Genomic DNA, 23,203 nt, shown 5'->3' with positions numbered 1-23,203 from the left:
AGTTGAAGACTATGGTTGTGATTTACAATTTGATTGAAGAGCACACTATCAAAGAAATAGTTTCGTCAATTGGGATTCACCACCAATTTATGATGAGTACATTGATGAAGATGAAGTCAATAATCGTTTTGTGAATGAAGTTGATGAGGATGGTAGTGAGGTAAGCAAGTTATACTCCTCAAGTTTGTATAATTTCTTAAAAGATGATATTGTTATTCACGTGATCAATGAGATTCTTGAAGGTAGTTTCTTGAATGTTGAGCACCAAGTAAAGATTGTGGATGTGAAGGAAACTTTACAATTTATGAACGAGGTGGTAAATTCAAACTTAATTAATGCACAACTTCTACATTGGGCAAAAACGCATTGCTCACCATTGGAGTCATGTGCCATTTCAAGCTTATTCATTTGAAGAAAGAATATGGATCAAGACTACGAACACTCGTAAATTTCTTGTGCTATTGTACCTGTTATGGAAAAGTTTGAAAGGCCTTCCAAAAGATTGAGGGAAAACCAAAAGTCAACTGAAACTCGAGGACGAGTTTTTTTCGAGAAGAGGAGTATGATGCAATGCACGACATTAAATATAGTTTTTATATTAAATTTGATTGTTTGTAGCTTTTCATCTTTCAAGGCTATGTTTTATTAGGTTTCTAGTAACTATAATCGTTAGTTATATATATGTATCCTACCAATGTATTGTAATCTCTCTATTTAAGGGACTCCGTATGTATGTTTAGGGAGACATGAATGAATTAAATTTGTATTTGCCTTGTGCATTTGAAGAGAGTGATTTCTCCTTCTAAAATCAAGCATTTGGCTTGATCGTGTGTATGAATCCACAATTAGCGACGTGAGCGAGCCCTGTTACCCCTAATTGAGCGAATCCCAAGTTATCTATCCCCTTCTTCTCGAGACCTTTGGTTCTGTCCTGCGTCAATATGACTCTTAAGATTTCATTCACACACATTCACCATGACATTCGCTAGAGAGATAGTGAAGGAATATCACTCGAATTCTAACAGTTATACACTTTTGGTGGTATTCAAAATACATCAAAGCAATCTCAACCTTCCATCTTACACCCTATGAGATGTAGACACTTTGCACCTTACTTATTTAAGACCTGTGAGACTCAAATAAGAAAGATACAACCAAATCAGCACTTAGCTAATTATTCTAGCAATATAAGCTAGAATTATAACTGGCACATCAGATCACAATTTACACACTAACAGAAACAAGATACAACCAAATCAGCACTTAGCTAATTATTCTAGCAATATAAGCTAGAATTATAACTGTCACATCAAATCACAATTTACACACTAACAGAAACAAGATACAACCAAATCAGCACTTAACTAATTATTCTAGCAATATAATCTAGAATTATAACTGTCACATCAGATACAATTTATACACCAACAGAAACTATGTTACAGTCGAGTTTACACAAGTCCCACTAAAAACACACACCAGAGTTTGAAGAACAACGTTCACTGAGGATACACATATCAGAAGTGAGTCTTGTGGAGCCAATTTAGGTTCATATTCTCTTTGTCCACAATTATCCTTACGTTGTTGAGACACGACGAGAAAGATTCCCATAAATCTTTTGTCTCTTCATCACAGACCACTTCCTCTAACTGCTCAAGATCCATGACTGATGGAGGTAGCTCTTGCAACCTTGAGCATTGCCTCATGTTGATCTTTCTTAAACTACTCATTTCACCAATGTCTTCGGGCAACACCTTGATGCTGAAGCAATCAGATATATCAAGAAAGTTTACCTTTCCAAGGTTCTTCAACGAGGTTGGAAGCTTTGACAGTTCTGTGCAGGATCTTAGCCTCAACAATTCTAAATTTTCCAACTTTCCAATCCCTTCAGGCAAGGCAGATAACTTATGACAGTTGGTGACACTGAGCTTCCTTAGTTTACTAAGATCACAAACCTCGGCGGGTAATTCAATTAAATCACTGCAATAGTCGATGTTCATTTCCTCTAGATTCGGGAATGCTGATGAGATTGAGATGGAACAGTTATTGAAAGCTTGACCAATATTACACATGAACAAGGATATCTTCTTCAGACTCGCCAATTGTATGGGATTCTTGGTTATGGAAAGAATTGAGATGCGTTCTAATCTGATTCTCTTAAGATTTGGTAACGAACTCAAAAGTTGGAAGTTACTCAATTCAGCAGGTAAGAAACCATAATTTGTGACTATCACAGCCTTCAATTCATCCATGTTCACCACAGATTCGGGTAAACCATAGTTCTTTGTCTGGAAATTCAATACTAAAACCTCAACTTCTGGCATTTGCATTTTGTGCCATTTAGTTGAAAACCCTTCATCTGCAAAGTAACAACCATAAGTGTGAGGAGCAGAAACTAAAAAGAAACCATTACTTAATGTGTGCACGACCGAGTGTGTGCAAGGATGACTAGTTATTTGTGCATGTCTATGTAATTGCTAAAGAGAAAGGGAGAGATGGAACAACCAGTTGTTATGGATAATAAGCGGGCCTTCATCGGCTGATGCTTCTGTTCTCTCCACCATTTTGGAAGATTGTCTCCACATATGTCAATAATCAGTCTTTTTCTATGTTCAACCGGTCCCTTTTTTGTGTTGTAGATAGCCAGCTCCCGAAGAACATCATGCTGGGTAACAAAGTGCTCACTATAGTATCCGTCCCCCTCCATCTTGTCCTTCCTGGTCATGATCAAAACTAATTTTCTTAGAAGAGATTTCTTTAACCAACATATTGCAATAACAAGTTATTAGCATCAACCAGTCGTGAATATAATAAGGGGGAAAAAAAAGCGAAAATATTATACAAGAGAAAACAAAGCATGCACACCTTGTAACAAGAAGATTGGCTAGACTTCGTTTGGTTAGCTCGTACAGGTTTGCAATGCACTCTATATCTGTATCTACATCATGTAACTCTGCCCAGATATCAATGAGGGCAGCAGCTGGAATTCTTTGGTCTTCCGGAAATGAACCTAAGTCTAAGAAACATTCCTTGATGGCAGCCATTTCTTTATCCAAGGCACCCAAGCTTCGTTCAAGGCACAAAAGCAATTCAGTCTCTGAATCAAGAATAGAAAAACCTTTGGACCATTCAATTACTCTTTTTTGCCATATCTCTATAGGCTCCCCACAAAGCGATCTCCCCACCACTGTAATGGCAAGTGGAAATCCCTTGCAACGCTCAACTATCTGCAGGATAATTTTCCAAAACAAAGTCAACTACCTTTTAAATTGCAGAACCAAAATTCAAGTTACTAAGATGAGAAAATGGCTAAATAGCTATCTACATTATTGTAATTTTAGTTTTAGGCCACAAGTAGGTATGCTTAAATGCATGATTAATCATAGGTTTATATGGCAAATGGATATGTTCATTCACTCGATTGTGGATGCTTTGCGTAAGGTGAGCATAATATCTTGATAATTTTCCAAGACCAAGTCAACTAACTTTTGACTATACATTTTGTGCATTGCAACTAAAAAGTACCTTTTCTGAAAGATCTTTTGGAATATGAGAGCTCTTATCTCCAAGGGATGCTGAATGATGAAAAAGCTTCATCGCATTGTCATGATCCAATGATTGCAAATGATAAGGGATACCATATCCCCGAAATTCAGACCTAGATGTCACCAAAAACTTGTGATTTTCCGTTTTGATTTGATGAAACTTCTCCACAAGGGATTCTGATCCAGACCAAACATCATCCAGGACAAGCAGTAAAGGATTCTGCCCTACTTCCTTCAGAAAAAGTTGCAGCAACGTCACTGCACCGACTTCGTTTTGGAAAGTAGGTACCGGGAAACCCTTGCGTTGATATAGATCGTGAACAATATTTTCCAATTTAGGCTTTTTCGAAACCGTGACGAAGAAGATATTATCCTTGAATGTATCTATTCAAAATAAACATAACAAGTCTGTCATTGAGGGGTCATTTAAATCTGCCATAGTTGTACAAAGAAAAAAAAAACACATACAATTCCGAGTGCTAACGTATAATATATGATACCTTTGACATCCGTGTCTTGACAAAACTTTGTAGCCAAAGTAGTTTTCCCACATCCTCCGGGAGCAGTCAGCACAACCATTGAAACATTTTGGTCCTTTAGAAGAATCCTCTTCAACTCCCTTAGAGGAACATCCAATCCAACCACAAGCGGCGGAAGTTGAGGTACTGCACACCAAGCTTCACTGTCGGGTTGTTTTGGTATCACCATATTCGATTCAATTCTGCTGAGCGCATTCTCTATATTCCTCACCGAAAGGGAGCTGTCCTTCATATCCCTTATTCCCTGAACGTTTAGTATTTCCAAAAGTCGTTGAAGAGATCCATCCCAGTCAATCAGCCTGTTGGCGTATTTGTATCTTTTGTACACGCTCCACCATCGAACCTTTTTGCACTTCTGAACGACCTCTACGCCCTCCTCCAAATGTTCTTTCAAGTTTACCAGTTCCTTATCCGATAGATCCAATTTCTTGTTGGATTTTTCTATATCTTTCAACAATGGTGCCAAAGAGTCTAACCTGGATTTGATCTCTTTGAGGAGGGGCTTAAAAATTACATTCTTGGTAATCAGCTCATCGAGGACATCATACAGCACATTGAACGCTGTTCCGAGAGCAGCCCCGCCGATAAGGCCGCCTGCTCCATTCATTCCTTGATTCTTAACAACAAAAACCAACACCAAAATCAGAAAAAACTTACAAAAGTAGAGGAAAATTGGCCGAAACGATCATTTTTCACCCCATTGCGGAAATTATCAGTTTTCAGTATGTCGCCGATACTTTATAAGAATTGAGAATTTGAGATTTGATTTCGGACCATAGCCACTTTCCCAAAACAATAACGGATTAGAAACTGTAGAAAAGTGAGCCACATAAATTTGGTTTCCAAAATAAAGAGATTAAGAAAACAAGCAATACAAAGTTAGGATTTTCTCTTTCGTTGTTGGAGATCAAGCAATATAAATACTTACTATTGAAGCTCGATAGAAATTTCGGGGCTGGAGCGCGTTGACTTCAACAGTAGCTGCACCACCATGTCTGGGAAATTTCCGAGTTGGAGTGTGGAGGGAGACTTGGAAAGTCACCACGAAACTGCATCGTGTGTGGGAATCTTTCACAGTGAAAGAGAGAACCCACCTAACATATTATTAAATTGTGAAACCAACTTTCGAAAGGAGACAAAAGCATAAAGATGAGCAATAAACGGTCAATATTTAACCACGAACCGATGAGCAATAAATATCAATTTTGGAAAAGAATCCTCTACGGAACTCTTTTCTGGAGATCCTGGAGATCCCATGATCGAAGCGGTCCATCGTATATAGTTCGGTTAGAAATTATTTTAAAATTTAAAATTAAATATAAATAGCACATAACGAAAACTGACTGCACGATGTACAATGAACGATCCCGATCACGAAATCCCTAAGAAAAGGATTCACGATGATCATTTTCCTCAAATTTTAACCATTCTTTCTACGTTGCAGTAAACTGCTCTTCGAGCACTACTGATCATATTTTGAAAATTTTAACTTTGCAATATCGACAATATCAACTGTAGTAGCATATAAATGGCATATCGATTATATGCATGCATTAAATTAAAATATGGTAAACTACATCTTAAAATATCTTAATATATAATATCTAGAGTAATGCTAGAAAGACTAAATATGTAGATAAAATTTTAAAAATTAAATGATATGTAAGTTGATAATTGATTTATTACTTAACCGTTGATAAACGTGCTCATTTTTATTGGTGATACATTATTTAGTTTCCAAATTTTGTCTCCAAATTTAATATCTCTAGCATTACCCTAATATCTATACCAGAGTAAGCAACGAAAGAAAACTTATAGATATAACCAGATGCATGATTTACATATGAGCCCCATAAAAAATAAAAAAAAATTGACATATGAGGTGCAGTAAAAACGTATTTTTTGTACAATCCAAGAAAATATAATACACATGATTTATATTGTGTAAAACAATAACATGATAATTACACAAGAAAAAATAACACGAAATTTCTTGAGACGCGAGAGTTTGATATAAATAGTCTTACAAACTGATGTGATGAAACATAGAAATTGAACAGAACCAAAGAACGAAATCAAACAAGAAAAATCAAACAAGAAGATGAAAGCTAATTCAGATTGGCGTTGCTCCTTCATTTATTGAGGAAAGACAGGTCTCACAACTGAGGCTTTCCGAGCCAATTCAGATTGGTTTTTCTTTTGCCACCTTGATTTTGTCTCTGGCTAAGAAGGATTCCCACAAATGTTTCTTCTCTTCATCACAAATCACTTCCTCTAACTGCTCGTCAAGATCCCACGCTGACAGAGGCAACTCTTTCAATCTTGAGCATTGTCCCATGTAGATCTTTCTTAAACCGCTCATATTACCAATGCCTTCAGGCAACTTCCTAATGCCAAAACAATCATACATGTCAAGACAGCACAACTTAGCAAGGTTCTCAATCGAGACCGGAAGCCTTACCAAGTCTGTACAGGACCTTAGTCGCAGTACATCCAAATTCTCCAGCTTTCCGATCTCTTCAGGCAAGGCAGATAACTTATGGCAGTTGGTGATACTGAGCATCTTCATATGAACAAGATCACAGAGCTCGGCAGGCAGTTCCACCAAATCATGGCAATAGTCGATATTCATTTTCTCTACTATAGGACCTGGCCAGCAATCAGAAATTTTGATGAACAATTGTGGACGTCGTCAATTTTCTGCACAAAGACCTTGTTTAAATTACAATTGTTTTTGCTTTATCTTTTGTCACTATAACTCGAAAGCATGGACTCTTGGAATGCTAAGATATGAGAAACTGCTGCTAGCCTCTCTCTCCTCTCACCTACAAATGACTCCTTGCTCCAGCTAGTGGCCGGTGACAGCCCCTCTCTCCCCTCTCCTAGCTTTACTATTTTCTCTTCTTCTGGACTGTCGTAGATTTATTTTTCATTTTAATATTAAAGTCAATAAGAGGCTTCTTGGTGAGGTTGTTTTTTGTAAGTCTCTCCTAGTGAGTATTTTTAGTTTTGCGTTGGTGTGTTATTGGCATCTCTTGGGTCTACTTCACTGTTCTTGATAGATGTTGCGAACAAAATTGACATAGGTAGACACTAGTTGGTTCATTGCTAGTTCCTCTTCAAGCCAGCACTACTTATTGTCAAATAGTGTCTTTATGTTTGTTATATTGCAATTTTTGTGTGTATAATTACTGAAGTGTTTGACTATTTCATCATGAGTGCAATCTCGACCTTTTGAGTTTAGATACACTCGTTTGCTTCTTCTCGTACATTTTTCACTGTCAAACCCACCACTATGGTCGCAACTTGTTTAGCCAAGTTGGCCTTTAGAACGTTGAGGGACCATTTTATAATCATTTCATATTTAATTTTTGTTTGTAGTTATTTTTTAAAACTAAAAATCTTTTGGTAACTGCTTTCAGTTTTCTATTCTAAAATATGAAAACTGAAAGCTACAAGGCCAATTGATTATCATTTCACTTTCAATTTTTGTTTTGTCTTTTTAAAAATTAGAAATTTATTAGATAACTACTTTCAATTATGCAGTTTTTTAAAGCTAATTCTTTAAGTTTTTTTTCTTTTAATTCTTTAAGTTTTAAATTTTGACTTTTAATTTTTATTCTTTAAAAAATTCAAATTAGTTATTAAATAAATTTTTAGCTTTTAAATTAAATAAAGGGAACTTTAACGAAAAGCACCCGGTACTGTTCACTTTAACGAAAAACCACATTTTTACACTAAAAAGTCAATCCTGGTACTATTCATTTTACCCTTTATTTTGTCCTTATCATTAAAACTCAAAGTTTTCAAACTCTTTTCATTAGTTTTCCTTTAAATAAAACTCCAGAGTTTAAAAATAATAATCAAACATATTTTAATATTTCTTGTTCATATTGCCACTTAATACTATGATCTAATGGTATTCCTCTTTACTTGTAAGTGAGAGATTTTAGGTTTGATTCTTGTCAAAGGCGAATTTGAACCACACTATTGCTAGCTCATTGTGATACTAAACCCATCCCTTTCTCTTAGGGTAGATAATTTCATTTAAAAATAAATAAATAAATATATATATATATATATTTCTTGTGAGTAGTTGTTAGAGTTATTGTGACGACCCGTCCCTAATTTTCTATGTAATTTCTCCCCGAATATGTAAATTATTGTTTATGCCCTTGTTAGCAAGTGACGTGGACGTATTTATTAGCTCTTAAATTAGTATTCTCGCTATCGTAATAAATTGTACTCGTTGTTACGAGTGTACGTTAATTTTATCTGTGTTAGAAACACTATTCCGAATAGATTTTCTGATTTGCTTTTACTGTGGGAAATCTGTAAAAACCTATCCTTCTACTTCTTTAAAATTTGGTATGTGCCTTATGTTTTTCACCAATCAATCTTCTTCCCTCTTTCTGGCACCCAATCAGACTCTCCTTCTCTCTGCTTAATCAAAAACCATCATTTCTCTCTCTCATCTCCTTTTCTCTCTCAAACCCGTACCTCGCTCTTCTCTGCAACAAAGAAGACCACCACCATCTCTTAATAGATCGAACCTGAAAACCACATATTTGGACTCTTCTCGTCACCACGAACTTAACCATACCCTCAGATCACGTGTTGGTTGAGTTTTGAGTGGTCAACGAAGAGTGTTTGTACCATACTTAGGGCTTCCGTATTTAGACCTCGTATAAATACTCGGGGGACTCAAATGTAATTATGTAATAAATGAAGGGGCGAATATGTAATAAGTGAGGAGCCCTTATTCTATAAAAGGACTCCTCACTCTCCTCATTAAGGGAGGCCAAGTTTTAGGCCATGGGAAGAGAGCACACAAAAAATAGGCTAGAGAGCACACTGCCTCTAGTCTTCTTGTGTATTCACCATTCAGAGTGAAACAATATCAACATTAGTGTGGACGTAGCTCAAACATTGGGGTGAACCACGATACATCTTGTGTTCTTTACTTTCTTGCAGATTCACGGTCGGATTTACGTTATTCCAAGACCTTCGGTTTTGTGCATCAACAAAGAGCAACTCGAAAGCTTCGACTCGATGGTTTTTGTGTCAACATGATCGCGGTCGAGTTACCAAGTTTTGAAGGTTTTGGAAGCATCCACGCAACTCCCTAAGGTCCCTAGACTAGTTTTCGTGAAGCATTGAAGTCGAAACAAGCGAGTTCAAGAGGTTGACTTTTTGGCCGGAGCTATTGAGCTATTTTCAGGCCAATCTCTGATCGTTTTTCGACTTTCAAATGGTATGATTTTGTTCCCTTCATCATGAGCTTCAAATCCATATAAATTTCGTGAAAAATGGTTGAGAATTGAGCAAGATATAAAGATTTGAAAATTTTCCAGTTTCCGGCGAAAATTCAAGTTGTGAACGGCAAGAGCGACTGGAGAAGAAGGAGAATATTCCGTCTAATGACGTCAGGTAACGCTGTTAACGTTCATTACTATTTAACAGAATATTCCGTCAATTCTGACAAAATATTCCTATGTTCCATTAGTCACCTACCATGCACATGCCTATGCGTGGCTGCACGTGTGGTTGTGGGTTGGGCGGTCATGAGGGTGCGTCTGGCCTTCGGCCAGCGAGTGGTTTTTACGTGTAGGTCTGTGACGTCAAGTAAATTGATTTCATATATTCGAACCCTCCGTTTAAGCAAATTATGGGAAGTTATTCCTAGTTTTTAGCGTATGTCCTTATTAATTAATTATAAATTGTTGTTTCGCATATAGGGGAAACTTACCCTGAGGACGTATGTGGACAAGCGAGACTAGGGGTCTACAATCCTATGACATACCAGTGAGTGGGCATTTTATTTTTGTATATTATGTATATACCTCATAGTTTCCATAAATGTTTTAAAATGGTTTTATGCATTTATGCCATGAATTATATATTTTTCTAAATGCTATGACATGGTTGAGTTTTTTATTGCATCATGGCCAAGGAAGAAAATATCGGTAATATCGGAAATATCGGTAGTCCGAAAACACGGAAATATCGATGGAAATATCGGGATAATATCGATATCGATAAAAATTACATGGAAACCACGGAAATTGTAAGAAAAACTTGGAAATTTTTATTGAAACTTTGCAGGATGTTTATTTAGTCAATTATCTATTAGTTTATCACAAAAAATTGGAAGGAAATGCATTGCATGATGGATTTAACATTATCAAGTTGATTATATAGTGAGCTGACAAACATTGTGAGTGTATAAAATATGTAGTAATTAATGAAAGAAGTCTAAACACACCATAATCATTTATATATAATGAATTAGTACAATATTTTACACTTTATACATTGCATGGTAACATACATGAGTGACTTAGTACCACATAGAGTTCCTATGAGGTTCAAAATTTTCACCTTTGTGTTTTTTAAAATATAGAAATTTATCCTAGATAATAAATATTAGCTTGCAAGCCTTGCAGACATCTTAACGACCATATAAATATTACAGGCTGAATATGTAATCACAAACACATCTATAGCAAGTTGGATAAAGCCTAAGTGCGTGGTTGACAAAGGGAGGGTTCGAATATAATTTGCTTGCTTAGTAAAAAAAACAAAATATTATCTAAATAATTTATAATTTATAATTTATATAACATTTATTAAAAGTTAAAACCATCAGAGGTGCACCTCACATCTTTCACGTCACATGTCCACCTCATAATTACAAGTTACAAACATCAAAGCCAATGGTTTTGTTTGTTTAAGTCTCCCGTCCACGGATAATACTTGGTACTCACAAGTGGGTACCCAATTTTCATTGACCATTGATATGGCTCAACTAAAAGAGAACACGTGTACTACTTTATATGTTTAAGCTATGCAGCCAAACACCCTGTTTATCCAATTACCTAGGCATCCAAACACCCCATAATCCATTTTCACTTCCTCTCTGCTCCATCCCGCATCGTCCTTGTCTTTTCCTATGCCATCACAGATTTGTATCAGTGCAGCGTCGTCACACTATACACTAAGAACAAAGATCCCCTCCCTTTCATGAATTCTTATGGACCTACTTCGATGGAGGAGAGAGATTGAAGGACGAGGCGGAAGCGGGGCCGACGGAGGAATACCGGTGAAGTTGACAGTGGAACAGCGGTGGGTTGACAGAGGAGAGAAGTTGGATGAGGACACGTGGTAGGTTTGCGGCGGAGGAACGAGGTGGGTCGAGGGAGGTGCTTGCTGGTTTGTCTCTTAAAGGTTGGGGATTCTTCAACGACACACAGAGATCCTTCTCGATCTCTCTTCTCCCTTCGCCCAGTCCAACCACACACACACTCACACAGAGATCCTTCTCGATCTCTCTTCTCCCTTCTCCCAGTCCAACCACACACACACTCACACAGAGATCTCTCGATCTTTCTTCTCCCTTCTCCCAGTCCAACCACACACACTCACACAGAGATCTCTCTTTTCTCTGCACCGAGACCCACACGCACACCATCGCACCTGCTCCGGCGAGTTCCTTCAATTTCTCAGGTAGGTAAGCTTCGGGTTTTTCTTTTTATATTCTAGATCGAAGCTTAGATGTGAAATTGAAGTTATATGTCGTGTTTTTGCAAGGTTTTTGGGATGAAATCGACTCGGGAATAAGTACACCCATCTCCGGCGAGGCTAGGGAGCAGTTTTACAGTCGGCCGGAGCTGTAGAAGCTCCGACGTTCGTCTCCGACGTGCACAGTTCCGAAATTTCGCGATAATATCGATAATATCGCGATATTATCGATATTATCGCGATATTATGACGAAAACACCTTGGATACCATTTAAAATATCGATTCGGGAAAAAACCGATAATATCGGCGATATATCGCCGATATTATCGATATTTTCTTCCATGATCATGGCATATCCATATGCATATTACCTGCATGAAATTGATGTGCATGGTTTGAAATGCTAATGTGAATGCGGTACATGCAAGTAAGTCCAGGTAAGGTTATGTGATGAATTGAATGGTTGAATCATTATGGCATGCTTACATATAGTCTGCTCATCATTGCTACACCCCGGTGTTAGTACTCCAGCCCAAGGACAGGGCTAGTCCTTCATGTGTATGTTTATCTCCTGCACCGCACGCTTGCCATGGATCTAAGTAGGTGCTAGTCCTGTTGTACAAGTCACATTAGGTGACTCCGACTCGTAGGTGACCCAAGCATAGTGCTAGTCTTCACGTGACCGTAGCACTAGAGCGATTATTATTACACCTAGTCATGTCGTATAGGTCACATTAGGTGACTCCGACTTCTGTGTTAGCATATGACTGATGAGTGATAGGTGGAGTTGTACATGTCACATTAGGTGACTCCGATTAGTGTAAATTACAATTTACAGCACATAATCATATCTATACTGTTGTTGAGAACATATGTTGTGGCATACTTCTAGACTTACATTTGGCATGCATTTGATTTTCATACTTATACATAGTATGATATTTTGAAAATTATACTTGTTTTACAGTGAGGAGTTAGTATGATTGAAAAGTAAATGGATTTTATAAACCTTTATTTTTGTGCCCACTCACCCTTCTGTTTTTCGCTCCTCCATGTCCTAGTTAGTTGATTAATCTATGTGGCGTACGAGGAATAGTTGGTGGATTATGACATATCTCCATCTTAACGTAGGAACTTATCTCTAGTTGTGTAATAAGTATTTCTCTCGTTCTACTGTTTTACCCTCATGTTATCTATGCTCTGAATATTTGTAGTTATGAGTTGTAACCACTATTGCGCACTCACGTTCTTAGTTAATTAATTGGGAACTTTAACGAAAAGTTCCCAATACTGTTCACTTTAACAAAAAAACCACATTTTTACACTGAAAAGTCAATCATTGTACTATTCAGTTTACCATTTATTTCGTCCTTATCGTTAACACTCAAAGTTTTCAAGCCATTTTCATTAGTTTTCCTTAATTAATTCCTAGTTTTGGTTTTAATTTATTCACAATTTTCTTTCATCACTTGCACTTTGATTACGTCACCTTCACGTGACGGCCATCACGCCTTAATTCCAGTCGGAGTGTGTCAGTTATCATGTCATTTGGTAGGACTTCAGAACAAAAAAACATCCATAAAAGTCATGCATTGACAAAGCTGATGATGCATCGCACTCACCGTGAATTGTATATGAAATGGTTGCGAAATCGCTATTCTACTGTATCGTTTCTTGAAAACGTCCTGCAATCCGAGCCCGCACGCGTCGGAGCCAAGTAAACAAAAGCGTAGTGGGCGACCTCAACAAAGTTAACTGACATTTGGCCTTCTTTCCCTTCATGGTTCCGTTTCCCGACTTCGAAGAAATGGTAAAGAGATAACTAACATGCAACTAGCTTAGCTAATTCAATAAATTTCAATTACTTATTATGGCACGGTGTTCTAATTTTGAGAGTGATAATGATCGTTTTCTTCGCTAGACTAAGACTTAAATTTGAATCTCATTGCCGGCAATCTCTCTATAAAGCCCTTATGATTAAATTTTCATAAAATGACAAAATTGCCCTCTGTTTAAGGGAGAAAATATTATACTTGTACACATATAAAAGCTTATTTATCAAGGAAACTGTATTCTAACATGCTCATGTGTACTCACATGAACTTCGTCATTTTTAGTAAATTTAAGAATACATCTCATTTACGTGTATCAAAAGTTCAGTTTGCCCACAAAAAAAAAGTTTATTGAAGAATTCACCCATTTAGCGTGTATCACAAGCTCATAAAAGTTGACAGAGTTGAGAATTTTATACAGGAGACCATAGTTTTATTTCATTATGTTTTCATGGAATATGCACAATAATATTCAATATTGATTAATAAATCTTGTAGATCATGTAAGTATAATTTTCTTACTAGTTTTAAATTTAAATTGTACAATATTAAATTTATATCGTATAATGACTTTATTGTTCATGCAATCAAATATATAATTTTTAGAAGAACTATTTGTAGACATCGAAATTTCGGTAAATAAATGTTGACCGATAAATCAAAGTTTCAACGCTCATGTATTACATAAATTTTACACGTAGCGTGTGTCTAAACAAAAAACCAAAATAAGTTGGAAAAGTCATCAAACATGACACGTGTCAACACTTGGCAGAAACGACTTATTTCATCTGGAATATTATATTCAAAATTAAGCCTTGGAAATTTCTATAAATAGAAGGCTAATTCATTCATTTAGAGGAACCAAAATCATTAGGCAAAATTCTTGAAGCTCTGAAGCTCTGAAACTCCGAAGCTCTCAAGCATCCAGGTTCCCGAAGAATCAAGAAAGCTCTCTTCGTTCTTCGTTCATCGTTCTTCCAAGATCAAGCCCCGACGGCCCTTGGATCAACAATCCACCAATTCAAGATCAAGCCCCAAAAGCCCTTGAAGAACTTCCACCAATTCAAGATCAAGCCCCGACTGCCCTTGAAGAAAGCACCATCGTTCATCATCCGTTCATCCTAAGATCAAGCCCCAACGGCCCTTTGGATCAACAAACGTCGACAAATCCATACATCCAACCGTTCTTCAAGATCAAGCCCAAAAGCCCTTGAAGATCCGTTCATCATTGTTTTTCAAGATCAAGCCCAAAAGCCCTTGAAGATCCGTTCATCACCGTTATTCAAGATCAAGCTTTAACGGCCCTTGAAGAAACATTCATCCTCAAGATCAAGCCCCAACGGCTCCTTGAAGATCCGCTCAAATCCACCTTCAAAGATCAAGCCCACGGCCCCTTGAAGAAACTTCCAACAGTTCATCCAAGATCAAGCCTCAACGGCCCTTGGATCAACGAAACATCCACAAATCAACACCTTACGGAGATCGAATCAGAAAATCAAATTTGAGAGAGATTGTAACCCTAAAATCATCAAATACAAATATTTGTTTGTGCACGTTGTTCTTGTCTCTTTCGTTTCAGGAAAATTTTGTATTCACACTATTATTAGCGCTAAAAGAAAGTCACTTTGCCCTCCTTTTGACCTTATTTATTTCATTTGTGTGTAGTGCAAGATGATTCTTTTAGCTCAAATTTTGTTACGAGTGAATTCATAGGTCTAGTGTAAGTTAGAGAATTTATTGTGAAAATGCTACTATATGGTTTCCTTTTGGTATACTAGAAGATAAGAAACTATACTTAAATACATATAAGATTTATTTAACAACATTAATACTTTTTGTGCACTTGCTATGAAAACATAAGGAAATTATATACTTCTCCACTCACATGGGTTGTCATGTTCAATGCACTTATGAATTGATCTCTTTTGTGTATCATACGTCCATTGATAAATTGACCCTGTTTGCATGAATTATGGGTTAACGAAAAATGACAAAGCTAAGAATTTCCTGTGAGGAAAATATCATATAATTTTGTTATATTTTCGTAGAATATGCACAAAAATGGTTGTTAGGGGAAACTTATGTATTCTAGCTAATATGATTACAAATATGTTTGACCTATTCACATGAGCTTCATCATTTTCAATAGACTTACGAATTTCTCTCATTTACATGTATCAATAGTTCATTGACGAATTCATCCCATTTTAGCGTGTATTACAAGCTCACAAAATATGACAAAGTTGACATTTTCTTGTGAGGAGACAATAGTATAACTTCCTTATTTTTTCATAGAATATGCATAAAAATTTCAATGTTGAGTTTTAAATTTAAATTGTACAATGACTTTATTGTTCATGCGATCAAATATATAGTTTCTAAAGAGTGGTATTAGCTCTAAAAGAAAGCCAGTTTGTCCTCCTTTTAACCTTGTTTAATTTATTATAGAACAGTGCATGATGATTTTTTCTTTAGTGCAAATTTTATTACGAGTGAATTCATAGGCCTAGTGTAAGTTGGTTAAGAAAATTTATTGTGAAGATGTTACTTTCCTCTTTCTTTTTGGTATACTAGAAGATGAGAAATTATACATATGAAATTTTGTGTGCATATGTTATGGAAACGCAAGGAAATTATATGCTTTTCTACTCACATGAGCTCTGTATGTTTAATGCACATATGAATTGATCTCATTTACGTGTATCATACATCCATTGACAAATTCTCGTTTGCGTGAATCATAGATTGACGAAAAATGACAGAGCTGAGAATTTTATGTGAGGAGACTGTAGTATTATTCCCTTATGTCTTCATAGAATATACACAAAAACTTCAACATTGATTAATAAAAATCAGCTTTATTTTTATTGAAAATATCAGCTATCCTTTCTAATGTACAATTATTTGTTCCAAAACTATAAGTTCTATACAAAAATACTTCAAGAGCTTGATTAGAGAAAAGAACCCCTCATTTCCCTATTTGTCACGCTTTAATTGATTTTTTGCTGTGATATTTCTTTGTGCCCTTCCCATTACAAAGTCAAGTCCCTGTTTTTTTTTTTTAAAGTATTGACATGCTCTAATAATTTTTAGTTGTGAAATTTCTATTGTGCCGTTCTTCCATTACAAAGTATTAAATTTGTATTTTTTTATCTAACGTATAATAGATGTTGTTCATTTTCTGAAGTATTGAGTTTGTGTATTTTCTTCAAATGTATAATGTTATTTATTATCTACTTTGTCAATGACTTCTATGTGAAAAGCCTATTGTTTGTTTTTCTTAAATATATCATCAGAACAACTTTTAAAAGGAAGAAAATATGGCCCGTTCTTGTAACCAAAAGAGAAAATATGACCCTTTCTTTTTGTTGCAACCATTAACATTGAACGAGATTAATCAAGCTGTATTTGTTGGAAAACATAGTTTGAGACCGATTAATCGCACTAGTCAATAATAACCAATCAATTCTTTAGATTTGGTAATGCATCTGTTGAGAAAAATTGGACAAGAGATGTAACAAATAATTCACTAAACATAATCTTACCTTCGTTCATTTTTCCGAAGAGAGTTTTATTAATTTTAGCCCATTCTAGACTATGCATCTATTAATTACAATCCTTCATCAAAAAAAAAAAAAAAAAAAAACCCTTTGATTCCAATATGAATAAATCGTAACTTTGGGATTTGGGTGTTTGTTTGGTTTTGCGGTTGCACTTAGGTCAAGCCCTAGATTACCTACGTGATTTTTTGGAGGGATCAAGCCACTCGTTGTTCTTGGATGATTTGGTTTGGGATTTTCAGAGAGTGAATGACCCACTAAAAAAGGTTTTGTGTTTGTTTATTTGAATACTTAAAATTTATTTGAGTGAATTTGGTTGAATAAACCAGAGATTCGATTTGGACTTTGTGGTTAATTTGGTTGAGATGAACCAGGGACTCGATTTGGATTTTACGGTGAATTTGGTTGAGATGAACCATGGATTCGATTTTGAGTTTTTGTCTTTGTACAATTGCATTTGGATTGAATATCTAGATTGCCTATGTATCCTTGGTAGAATCAAACCAACGTAGTTCATTATTTCTAATGAGTAAATGACCCACTAAAAAAAAAAGTATTTTGGTTTGGATTTGGTGCCTTGCAGTTTTAAATCGTGTAGGTAAAGAACTTTGTGTCATTTGGAACAACTTTGTTCTATTTAAGATTTGATACGGCTTTTGTGCCATTTGAAATTTAAATCCGTTTTGTCCCATTTAAAATTTGAAAAGGCTTTGTGCCGTTTGAAATTTGATGCATCTTTGTGTCATAGAGTGGGGCAATATCCCATGGGAGCAGCATTCCCCATAAAATTGGGAACTTTATTGCAGACTTCTTTCTTCTTCTTGCAAAATTTACAGCCTCTAGGAAAGGGTAGGCCCAAAGTTATAAAAGAAACCACATGAATTCAAATTTGAGAGCTGTGGCCCTTTTTTTATTAAAGGTTGCCACGTGAGTATCTTTCCCAATTAATTTGGGAGGTTGTCGGCAAGTTTTTTTTTTACTATGCTATACACACATTTTATTATACTTCTCACACATTTCTTAATAATTTTTTTAGTTAATCATTTTTTATTCTTCAAATCCAACAACCGAAAATTCAAAATGTGTGTGAGAAGTAAAATGGAGTGTATGGAAATCACACCCTTTTTTTTTTGAGAATTTTAATGAAAAACTTCTGGTATTGTTTACTTTAATGAAAACTCATATTTTGACACTAAAAAGTTAATCTTGGTACTGGTCAATTTACTCTTTATTTTATTTTTATTGTTAAAACTCAAAGTTTTCAAACATTTTTCTTTAGTTTTTTTTTTTTTCTCTTCTCTGTGAACTTGGACTTTGACTTCACATGGCAGACAAAATAAACATCTTTTAGCTATTTATTTGGAGATGCGGCAAAGGCATTCTTTGATCATATTGAATCCTAATTGGTATGCTTTTATTTTGCCGCAAGGAATTTTGTTTCCTTGCATACTTGCCACGGCATCAAAGAGGGATAAAAAATTTTGATTTCAAATAAACCCCTCCTTAAGCTCTAAGGCTATTTGGATTCTCCCTTTTTCTTTTTGAGAGATCACGCTTGCGGTATACATTAGACTTTTGAGTGCCTAAGGTCATTTCTAACCGAAAAAATCAAACCTAATTTTGTCCAAAATTGTAGTCTGTAAAAAAAAAATTTAAATAAATAATGTCAGGTCATATTCATATATCATCTCAAACTCAAGACACTAAACATAGCTTCTCAATTATTTATTAGTTTTAAGTTTATACTTTAGCTTTATTAGTTAATTTAATTAAACTAATGTTAGATGTTTTCAGATATAGTCGTTGAATTTGAATCAATTATTGTAACTGAGAAGCTAGGCTCCAAAAAAAGGGCTAAAAGGGGGCTACGTTTGGCCAGCCTGATGCTCCTTTGACCAAATAATGGTATGGTGGACTTCATAGAGTTTAGTCCAGTCATCGGTTGAAGATGATATTTTGAATAAATCAAGACATTTTTTACCTTTTGAACATTTAGCCCTCTTCATTTGAGATGACCTAAGCACTCTGCAGATAGGACCTGGGTTGTTGGGGACCACGTAGGCCTGACAATTCCTGACACGACCAGATAACCCAACACGAAATTAACAGGTGTTCGGGTCAATACGATAACGAATTGGGTCATTATTAGGTAACCCGATAAGCACCTGTTAAAATAACGGGTTGGTTCGAGTATACACGTGGGTAACACGATACACGATAAGCAAAATATTAATTTTATAATTTTATAACCCTAAAAAAATAATATAATAATTATATATATTAATTTAACAATTTTATACCCTTACAAACTCTAATAGTTATATATATTAATTTAAATTTTATAAAATTGGTGACCATTGGATCGGCTGAGATTTAATCTCAGCCATCCATTGTTCATTAGGTTGGAGGCTAATATATTTTTATATGGTATAGTACTATTTTTTATTTCTTTTCATAATTATTTTAGTAAACTTTTCATAATTTGAATGGTTTTTAATGTTCGGTTTTTCTATACTTAGTTTATGCGAAAAAGAATTTTGACGTAGAAAACCTTACTGAAAACATCATCAACATAACTCTTGAAAGCAATAGATCAACCCAAAGTTCCAATACAATTTCCTCATGATGATTGATGAAAATTAAGGATTTTGTAAAAGGAATAACATGTAAGCTTTGAGTTCCATTGGCAAGGTTTAAACTTTTGAGAAAGGCTTCACAACCTCGAAAACAAAAATTCTTTCATTTTGCATATCCTTGCACATTTAATATTTTGTAATAGACTAGTGTATGAATGTTTTTTTATTAGGCTCTTATTTTCGAGTGTAGATGTAGCACTTAAACGACAAATGTGTTTTAATGTTTTGAAGTAATATTTTATGTGGCAATGTGTGGTATGTGTAAATTTAAGAAAAAAAAATATATTTTTCTTAACTGGTCATAATGGTGACCCAACCTATTAAGGACCCGTTAAGATAACGGGTGTGACACAACACGATCCTTTAAGATAACAAGTGTTACACGAAAACAACACGAACATGACAAACATGACCCGTTTGCCAGAGCTAGGACCATGTGAACATGAGGACCTCCATCCCTATTCTTTGTTACAGATCGCCTCTTAGCATTTTTAATCCCTGAATTAGATAGCTTTGAAGGTAGCAACCTACAGCAAACAATTTCATTGTCTTTTCTTCATCTGTTCCAGTGAGAGCCCACTTCGGCTCATCTTGGTATTTGGTGGGAAGGATCTAGACGTCATTTCTTCTGCACAATTGGTGATTTAGAGAAGAACATTCCGCCGTTGACGTTTGGAATCGAACGTGATGCAGTGGGGACTGATGCTCCCTGTTGCTATAGTGGGGATTGGCGATGACATCGTCATTTGGCTACTGCTTCCTTGTTTTATACGAGATGCAGTATTCAAAACATTTGTGGTCTTCATACTTTCTTCACGTAAGACATTATTTATTTTCACGAGATGCAGAGATTTTTGAGACTGGGGACGACGCTAAAAAATGTGCCATAAATAAGAAAATTATTTATTTTCACACGTAAGACATCGATAAAATTGTACTTAGAAAATCACTTCAAAATCAATAATTTAAAAACACAGAAAGACTAATTTGTTACAACCAAATAAAAATTGAAAAGAATAAACACGCACATAGCATTTTGAACTTAGGACTAGGGCTGGAAAAAAATCCCAAAAATCCCAAACCAAACCAAAAAAATCCCGATCCCAAACCAAAATTCCCGAAATTTTCGGGATGTAATCCCAAACCAAACCGAAAGTTTCGGTATGGGATTCGGTATTGCATTTCATTTTTTCGGTATTCCCATACCGAACCGAAAAAGAAAAAATATATATATATATATAATTTTTTAATTATAAGAGAATTATTTCAACCGTTGATTGTTTTAGATTTAATCTGTGCCGTTGATTTGTTTTTAGGTCAGATCACATTTCAGTTCCTCCGTTCATTTGTTTCGAATTGCAGCCCTGACCCTTAGCCTCCGGCCCTCACCAACGTCGTCCCTCACCAGACTGTCGAATTCCGACCAGCCACCGGCCCACCACCACACCATACTCTCGTCTCTGACTCTCCAACCTTCCTTCACCACACAACCACCACTCTCTCTCGCGATCTCTCTCTCTCACACGGTCACAGAACTGCATTGATTCGAGGGTTCTCTTTCACGGACAGAACTGGGGATCTCTCTCACGGTCTCACTTGGTTTTCTGAAATTAGGTAATTAATTTAGTTTTCTGAAATCTCTCTATCTCACTGTCACACACACACCTCTCGCTCTTTCTCTTTTCTTTTGCGATTTTGTCTCTTCACAGAATTTAGGCAAGTCTGTTGTCGTTTTCTAGTGAGCATTGATTCGAGGGTTACGGCCCTGACCTTTATAGGCTTATAGCACTTGTTATTCAATATCTTGCGACATGAGGCAATAGTTCAACTGAATCTTTGTGATTAAGCAAATTTCATGTCTTTCACTCCTATCTGATGACCCCTGTGATTGTTTCTCTAGTTTTGAATTTAAACTTGATGTTTGTGTCAAAATTGCGCTTAGTTTTTCATCCAATCAATTTCTCCTTTTTGTTTTTGCCTGTTTGCCGAGTATGGATACGGATTATGCAAATTTTCTCCTGGAACTATCCCACATTTTGTTAAACCCCTGAGATTATCATGGTACCAAGTGCCATTGTTGTGCATTGTCCTTCATCATTGTGCTCTCATTTGTTTGTTGTGATATTTTAATTGTATTTGTAAATGCAAGCATGTCTGAGATTGTTGGTGCCGGTATTGTTTACTACTAAATGTCAATCCATTTCTTCTGCGTGGAATGCTTATCTGATCCCTCCCAAGGCCGAACCGGGTTTTGAACTATGGCAGTAAGATTGATACTATATTTTTGCAACATCAACATTGCTTAATTGTTTGGAATTTGTTCTCTCGAGTATCTCACACTACCTATGCCAGCATCAATCGTTATTCCAATTTGAGTGGACGGTGATGTTTTGTGTTTTGGTCTCTCGTCGTAATGGCCTCTTTGGCCTTGCCGACTACTGTGATATTGCATCAATTGTCCGAGTCCATGAAACCTTTAAGCATATGCAGTTCATCAATTGTCCGAGTCCTAGAAAACTGTCTGTAAGACCACAACAGACCACAACAGACTTGCATGATGAGTATTCCATGAAGCATGTTAAGCATTGTCCATATTGGTTTGAAAACACAATATATGTTAAGCATGTTAGTCTACTATGATTCTCTACTAATTATTTTCTTGAATTATTATTCTTCAGGTTGTTTTTCTTGAATCATTTATTCTCGAGCAACTTTTAAAGGTTTAGCATACAAGCGCTACAAGTGTTGAAAACTCTTGTTTGTAGGTTCCAACTTTCATGTTTGTATTATCTTTGTGGGGGTGGGGCTACTTATATTCTCCTAGTTTAGAAACGAGCTGGTTTTTATTTGCTTCCTAGTTTAAATTCAAATACACGATACTTCTATGTTGAATGCTCAGATTTTTGAACCATTGATTTTATTTATTGTTTGGAATTTGGATATATGCTGAACTGTGGTTGTGATATATTAATGTGCATTGTTATTTTATTTGTTAGGATGGACGGATCTAGTAGCCAGTACACATATGGTCTCGGTATTAGGAAAGCGAAAACAAACCCAACCTAGTGGTACCCTTCAACTAGGCACTCCCTCACCTCAAGATTATTTGCATAATGATTATTATGAAGATTGTTGGGATGATGATCCGGATGTGGAGGAGGATATTGCATTAGAACAGATAGAAGAAGATGGGGAAGAAGAAGTAGAAGAAGTAGAAGTAGTGAGACAATGGGATGGTCCTCCTCGGAAAAAGGGCAATAGGAGAAAGGGTCAAAGTCCGGTGTGGAATGATGCTAAGAGGGTAACGATCACCGATAATAATGGGGAGAAATCTTACATGGCCGAATGCAAACATTGCAAACTCTTAGTACCGGCACACCCTATAACTCATGGGACAACGGGAATTCTTAAGCATTTGAGGAAATGTCCGGGTTCTAGTCTCTTTGAGAATGTAGATCCGAACCAACCTACATTGACACAAGCGAGGATGGGAGGTCCGGTTGTCACTCACACTTTCAATAAAAAAAGACTTGATAGGAGATGTGTGAGGTGGATTATAATAGCAGAGA

At 36.0% G+C, this 23,203-nt stretch overlaps 1 protein-coding gene and 1 non-coding gene across 10 annotated transcripts in view; one reads left to right on the top strand and one right to left on the bottom strand.

The window, feature by feature from the left end:
- Positions 1-23,203, bottom strand: part of LOC126613944 (probable disease resistance protein At5g66900) — a 175,911-nt gene that overhangs the window by 110,120 nt on the left and 42,588 nt on the right. For 4 of the 9 annotated variants that reach the window (XM_050281563.1, XM_050281562.1, XM_050281561.1 and 1 more), the window contains 5 exons: positions 4,046-4,560; positions 3,526-3,929; positions 2,866-3,227; positions 2,506-2,717; positions 1,247-2,359 (listed from right to left, as the gene is read on the bottom strand). The exons of 2 other annotated variants lie outside the window; for them this stretch is intronic. In XM_050281563.1, coding sequence (XP_050137520.1) covers positions 1,518-2,359; positions 2,506-2,717; positions 2,866-3,227; positions 3,526-3,929; positions 4,046-4,560 — 2,335 coding nt within the window. In that variant the 3' untranslated portion in view covers positions 1,247-1,517. Of the gene's footprint in view, positions 1-1,246; positions 2,360-2,505; positions 2,718-2,865; positions 3,228-3,525; positions 3,930-4,045; positions 4,895-5,012; positions 5,170-23,203 lie in introns of those variants that run through there. 3 more of the 9 variants (XM_050281560.1, XM_050281559.1, XM_050281557.1) reach the window with 3 other exon arrangements.
- LOC126614141 (small nucleolar RNA Z43) lies at positions 22,012-22,101 on the top strand. The gene has a single exon (XR_007620299.1). It is a non-coding gene; the product is annotated as a small nucleolar RNA Z43 (small nucleolar RNA).

The sequence above is a fragment of the Malus sylvestris genome, chromosome 2 (genome assembly GCF_916048215.2).
Source record: "Malus sylvestris chromosome 2, drMalSylv7.2, whole genome shotgun sequence".
Taxonomy (NCBI): Eukaryota; Viridiplantae; Streptophyta; class Magnoliopsida; order Rosales; family Rosaceae; genus Malus; species Malus sylvestris.
The sequence above is the reverse complement of the archived record's forward strand: the minus strand, read 5'-3'. Positions and strand labels throughout refer to the sequence as shown.